At 40.9% G+C, this 6,943-nt stretch overlaps 1 protein-coding gene across 1 annotated transcript; it reads right to left on the bottom strand.

The window, feature by feature from the left end:
• Positions 1-2,958: 2,958 nt before the first annotated feature.
• Positions 2,959-5,368, bottom strand: LOC109799270 (transposon Ty3-I Gag-Pol polyprotein). Its single transcript, XM_083067408.1, has 2 exons — positions 4,940-5,368; positions 2,959-4,845 (listed from the first exon to the last, which is right to left on the bottom strand). The coding sequence occupies exons 1-2, from the start codon at positions 5,366-5,368 to the stop codon at positions 2,959-2,961; spliced, it is 2,316 nt and encodes a 771-aa protein (XP_082923534.1).
• Between the last annotated feature and the right edge of the window lie 1,575 nt (positions 5,369-6,943).

Genomic DNA, 6,943 nt, shown 5'->3' with positions numbered 1-6,943 from the left:
TAGAATGGTACAATAGAACATCCGTCGAAATAAAGTCATTGATCCTCAGGGTCAAACTACTTTTGCAAAGTTTTGTCCTAAGGACATACCTCCTCTTCCTAATGCCCTTTTCGGCCTTGCGAAACGTCTTGATTATCCTCCTTGGGTGAAAACCCTTGATCCCTCGTATGAGGATAGTAAGAACATTCCTGTTAAGGATCGAGTGACGAGTACGAGATGTTCAGTGTATGATTTTCCCAGGGATAAACAATGGCCTTTATGCTGGGTTGACAATACTGTTGTCTATCTTGGTAATTAAACTTTGCCTTTTCTTTTTATGTTGGCTTTTAATTTCACATCTCTACTCATTTTCCCTTTTCTTCTCGTATAACTACTGTTGCCCAAAAAGTTTCTCAGCATCCCGAGGATACTCAACAACGGGAGACAGCTTCAGAGGATGACGAAGATGATACTTCGTTGAAGCCTCGAAAACGAAAGACCCTTTCTGACCGACTTCGGTCTCGCTCGAAGGTAATATGTTCCTTCTTCCGGAATTGCACTGAATTTATGGCCGCTCATGACTTTGCATTTTGTTCTTGTAGGAGGTTGAAGTTCCTAAGAAAAAACTTCGTTCAGACTCTCAAAGTGGGCAATCTGTAAGTTATCTTTCTGAGCACACTCGAAATTGTCACTCAAATGCCATACTGATCTCTTTGCTCTCTTAACATTTTTCAGGTTTCCACTACTCGAAGATCCTCTCGAGACAAAGGGAAACAAAAAGCAATTTCGACTAGGTCTGTCCCCAGACCTAAAGTTCCCACTGAGAAGCTTATGAAGGATGCGATGAAATCCCCTGTCCAGGTAATATGCTAATTTTCTGGACCTTCCTTACTCTTCTCTTTGATTTGATTTTATCCTCTGTAATGTTTTCTCCTTTTTCCAGAAAAAGGTTGATTCAGAGGCGTCTGAGTCGTCCTCTAAGAGCCCTCGAAGTGCCCCCACTTCTCCTACTGCTGCTCCATCTTCTCGAGATGTTATCAAAATTCGTGAATCGGCCTCTCCTCCTGAACGTCCCGAGGTATGTTCTGTTGACTCTCGATTTCTCACTTTTCTGGCCGCTCTCAAACTTGTGCATTGTTACACTGCTTTTTCACCATAGGTGGTTTCTTCCAATGTTCTTACGGCCACTATTCCTATCACCAAGCCAAATACGGAACCTTCCCCTCCTGGTCCTGTGTAAGGTGGTGCACCTTCCTTCAATTTCGACACAGGGGTGTCCTCTAGACAAGGTAGGTAGTTATTTCTTGGACATCATGGTATTCCACCAAAGAATATTTCATTTCACAAAAATATCCTTTTCGTGCAGGTCTAGAAGTAACTTCTGAGGACAAACAAGCTCCTCCTTCCGGTCAACCTGCGAGTTCTACTGATATTCTCCCTTCCGACACTCTGCTATCTTCTATTCCTCCAAATGACATAGACCTCATAAGCTTTTTTGACGACGAAGCTGCCCAGGATGACATTTTCGAGGTCTTGGAGAATTGGACTAGCGGGACTTCGGCTTCGGGGAAGACCCAGGAAACCGTTGCGAGCTTTCAACCGCTATTATCCTCCTTTCATTCGAAGGCTTATGTGGATCATCTTGACCAAACTCTCATGGACCCTCAATTCAAACTAGAGATTGAGCGGATGGTTGATGATCTAAATGCATATCCCGATCTTCCTCCGGAGGTAACCACAGAGCTGAATGAATATGTGCATACCTTTGCTGTAGCCTCCGAGTTGCATACGAAGTGGTCTACTTCGAATCAGGAGATGGTTCAGATTGAGGCTGATACGGAAGAGGATCGAACTAAATTGGAAAAGCTCAAGACTGAACTTCTTTCGATCAAGGACTCCACTTCTCAGATAGTTCCCGAACGGATGAAGATCAAGCAATCTGAGGACGATGCGGAGCGTACCCTTGCTGCCCTGCAACGAGAACTTGGCTCGATCAAGTCCAAACATGCTGCTTTGAAGCTTCAAAGCCAAGAGATTATGTTGAAGCAAAAAGGTTTGCGGGATGAAGGGAAAGGCATATCTCTTTGACTTTCAAAGTCGTTGGATCAAAAAAGAAGATTGGAGGTATTATGTGCTTCGCGGAAGCAAAGTCTCGACCAAGCCTACCAGGCATATGAAGCACTCAAATCCAAATTCTGCAAATGATCGAGAACCTACGAGATACCTATTTATAATTTAATGTTTATCTGCTTGTACCTTTATTGCTTATCTCTTTGAACACTCTTCTCAGTACATGCTACTTTCATGGAATTTCTTCAAGTATTTTCCGTTGATCACTTTACTTGCATTTCTCGAATTTAACTCTTTGATCAAGTATGCATTGTTCGAGTAGATTCTTTCGATAATGAATGGTCCTTCCCAATTATAGGTCCACTTACCCCGATCTCGAGATTTTTGGTCCATTGGGAGGATAACTTTTAGGACTAAGTCTCCACTCGAAAATTGTTTGCTCTTGACCTTTTTGTTATAAACTCGAGCTATTTTTTCTTTTTGGTGAATGACATTTTGCATGGCTATCATTCTTTCGTCATCCAGTCAAATTAGTTCATCATACATTAAATTCCAATAATCCTCGACTGGTAACTCATTTTTCCTTTGCACGTGAATGGATTGCAAATTAATATCAATAGGCAAAATTGCTTCGTGACCATATACCAACTTGTATGGCGTAGTTTGAGTGGCATTCCTGGGTGAATTTCTGTAAGCCCACAATATTTGCAGCAATGTTTCATGCCAATTTTGAGGTTTCCCCGAAATATGTTTTTTGATCAAAGTTATGATCACTTTGTTAGCAGCCTCGACTTGGACGTTAGCTTGTGCATAGTAGGGTGTCGAAGTAATCATTTTGATTCCTCTCGACTGGGCATACTGGACCACTTTTCGACCTGTGAACACCGTTCCTTGATCTGTAGTTATTGTCTAGGGTATTCCGAATCGAAATATAATATAGTCTTCAATAAAATTTATCACTTCTTTCTGGTCAACCTCTTTTACAGGAATTGCTTCCACCCATTTCGTAAAATAATTGATGGCCACGATTATGTACTTGTGGTTTTTTGCTGACGGAGGATGAATCTGGCCAATTACGTCAATTTCCCAACCTCGAAAAGGCCACGGTTTAACAATCGCATGCAACTCGGTTGCTGGTACTCTATGTATTGGGCCATGTTTCTGGCACTCTTCGCAACCTTTTGCAAATTCGATACAATCTTTGAACATGCTTGGCCAAAAATATCCTTTTCTGGACAAAGTCCATTTCATTTTCTCCCCCGCTTGATGGGCACCACAAATCCCTTCATGTACCTCTGCCATGTCTATGTAGCTCTCATGATTTCCAAGACACTTAAACGAAACTCCATCGAAACCTCTCTTGAATAGTTCATCATTCAATATCACATAATTGAGAGCTCGATATTTAAATTTTCTTTCAGCTTGCGAATTTGGACTTTGCAGATATTCGATTAGCTCTTTCCTCCAGTCTTGAATGGTTGAGGTGTCAATGGTGAGGCATTCGTGCTCATCACTCAACTCATTCCTTATACAAATAAGAGATTCGAGACATTCCCTGCTTATCTTGTACCCGGATGTAATCTGAGCTAGTTCATTCGCAATTTCGTTCTCGTTACGAGAAATATGTTCTAATTGGACCTCATCGAATGAATTTAATAAAGTTGTAGCTCGAGAATTGCATTCGAGTAACTTTTCATTCATGCATTTATATTCTCGAGTTAACTGTTTAATCATGAGTTGCGAGTCACCTCGAATGATTATGTTCCTTGCCCCCAAGTCCTTAAGCAATTTTAGCCCAGTAATCAATGCTTCGTATTCAGTTTCATTATTCGAGCATTTAGATTTCGTTCTCAATAAGAATTTGGTGGGAATCCCACCCGGTGAAATAATCAATAATCCAATTCCTGCTCCTAACTCGTGTTTCGATCCATCGAAAAATAATTCCCATGATTTCGTAGTTAAACAATTAACCTGTTCATTTAAATTCGAGTGATCCACGAGAAAATCAGCGGTTACTTGTCCTTTTGTGGCTTTGAGGGGAACAAACGTTAACGAATACTCGGTCAATGTAAGAGCCCATTTCCCAACTCGAGAGTGCAGGATAGGTTTAGATAACATATATTTAATCACATTATTTCGACAGAACACGAATACATCATAAGGTTTAATATAATGCTTCAGCTTTGTACAAGCATAATACAAACTCAGACATAACTTCTCCAAAGGAGTGTATCTGATTTTTGCCTCGACTAACATCCTACTGATGTAATAAATGGCTCTCTCGATGCCATTTTCATCATCTTGCGACAGCATGCCCGCAATAGTTGAATCATTGGCCGAAACATACAATTTTAGCTTTCCTCCTTCAGAAGGTGGCAACATCACTGGAGGGTTGATCAAATAATTCTTGATCTCCTCGAATGCCTTTTGATGATTTTCGTCCCATCGAAATTCTTCCTCCTTTTTCAATCGTAACAAAGGGGAAAACACCTTAGTCTTTCCTGATAAATTCGAAATAAATCTTCGAAGGAAATTTATCTTACCTAACAAAGACTGCAACTCCTTCTTATTTGAAGGAGGCTTAGTTTCCATGATGGCTCGAGTCTTGTTCTTATCTATTTCAATGCCTTTCTGGTGTACGACGAACCCTAGGAAATCCCCCGCTGAAACACCGAAAGCACATTTCAATGGATTCATTTTCAGCCCATGTTTCCTCATTCTCTCGAAAGACAATTTCAGGTGTTGTATGTGATCTATTTTTCGTTTCGATCCAATCACTATGTCATCAATATAAACCTGCATGAATTTTTCGATCAAGTCATGAAAAAATTAAGTTCATTGCTCTTTGATATGTTGCACCAGCATTTTTCAAGCCAAAAGGCATTACTACCCATTCGTAAGTTCCCAAGGCACCTGGGAACCTAAAGGCAGTTTTCGACACATCATTTTTAGCAATATAAATCTGGTTGTACCCAGAATATCCATCTAATAAACTTAAAATTTCATTACCTGCGACGGCATCAATCATTGTTTCCGCAATAGGCATGGGATATGCATCCTTAGGCATGGCTGCATTCAAATCTCGAAAATCGATACATACCCTCATTTTTTCATTCTTTTTTATAACAGGCACAATGTTTGATACCCAATCAGCGTACCTCGAAGTACGAATGAATTTGGCCTTCAGTAGCCTCTCGATTTCTTCTTTGATTTTTTCGATCACCTGCGGAGCAAACCTTCGTGGGTTTTGTTTCACTAGTTTCTTCCCCAAAATCATAGGAAACCTATGTTCTACCAAATTTCGATCCAAACCAGGCATTTCTTCATAGTCCCAAGCGAATCATTCTTTATATTCGTGCAGGACCTGCACAATTCGCTCTTTAACACTCTTCTCCGCTAGTTTGCTAACATAGGTGATTCTCCTCTTTTCGATTGTACCCAGATTGACTTCCTCGAGAGGATCCTGAGATTCCACTTTAAGCCCATCATTTTCCATTTTCTCGAATCCTAGAGGAGCATCGTCAAAGACACAATCAAGTCTTTCTTCGATTCCTTCCGAATCCATGTTCTGCTCATCCTCGAGTCTTACTCTGGGCGACTCTTTTGCAACTATTTCGATTACCTCTTTTTGGTTTTTTTCTTTTTTGTCGGCCCACAGAGCCGTTATAATTTTGATATTCATCGAATGCGTGCCCCCTTGGGCTCTTTCGACTTCACTACCTTCCTCGGCCTCATTGGCTGTTCTCTCTGCCATGTAGGCCAAAATTTGAGCTAAGAAGCTCGAACAAGGTTCTTGTCTCATCATTCTCGCACTTGAGCCGATTCAATTTCGGCTCTGTGGATAACAAATCCTCTTCGAACATCCCAACAGAATGTCTTCTTAACACCCTCTTCAGCCTCCAAGACATCTGGGTCTGTGGCATCGAAAGGCTTAGTTCTCGCGAATGCAGTAATTTGTTGATCCGCGAAATACATTCCCGTCTCATACTCTTTCTGATCTACATCCAACACTTCCAATTGTTCGTCATCATTCCAGAAAAATATTTTATGGTGCACTACCGAAGGTACTGCTCCCATTCCATGGATCCATTCTCTTCCTAATAGCACATTAAAGTTAGCTTTCGAGGGAGTGACAATAAACATGGTGGTCCTTCTCACACTACCAATTTGCACATTTAACAATATCATCCCTTCTGGTTGAGAAGATTTTCCAGCATAATCAGAAATAAGGATATTGTGAGGTTTCAGATCTTCCAAAGTCTTCCCAAAACGTTTCAGCAATGTCTGTGGGAGTATGTTTATAGCAGCACCTCCATCCACTAGGACTTTGTTGACTTCAATTCCTTCGATCATAAGGGTCAACAATAAAGGTTTCAGATGGTCCTTCATTTCTGGGGTAGGTGAATCGAACACTACTGAATTTAACTTTAGAATGACTCGAGATATTTGATTCACTCATACTATTTTTGACCCATAGTTGGGGTCACCGAAAAAGTCTTCACGGTGTATGTCTTCCTGTTCATTCACAGATTCCATTGCTTCAGCATATTCGGAAGGTAAGATTGATACCACTCCGCAAATATCTTCGAGAGAGTCCTCGAAACCACTTTCAAAACATTCTGTGATCAAATCTTCCTCATCCTCTACGAATTTCTTAGATACCCCACTTTCGTAAGGTACAGGAATCAAAAATTGATTACCTTTGTGTCCCTCAAAATTTGCCTTTCTCATTCTCTGTTGCCTTCTCCATTGAGTCTTGGTAAGGCCATTAAAAGGATATTTAATTCCTCTTCCAGAACCTCCTTGCATGTTTGACCCGAATCGGGGTCCTCCAGAAAATGGATTTTTTGAGTAGTTCACAATTTGCTTTCCTCGACCCATTCCAACATTGGGC

Source organism: Cajanus cajan, chromosome 11 (assembly GCF_000230855.2).
Source record: "Cajanus cajan strain Asha chromosome 11, NIPB_CcT2T_4, whole genome shotgun sequence".
In the NCBI taxonomy this organism is placed as follows: domain Eukaryota; kingdom Viridiplantae; phylum Streptophyta; class Magnoliopsida; order Fabales; family Fabaceae; genus Cajanus; species Cajanus cajan.
Note: the sequence above shows the minus strand (reverse complement) of the source record. Positions and strands in the feature narration are given on the sequence as shown.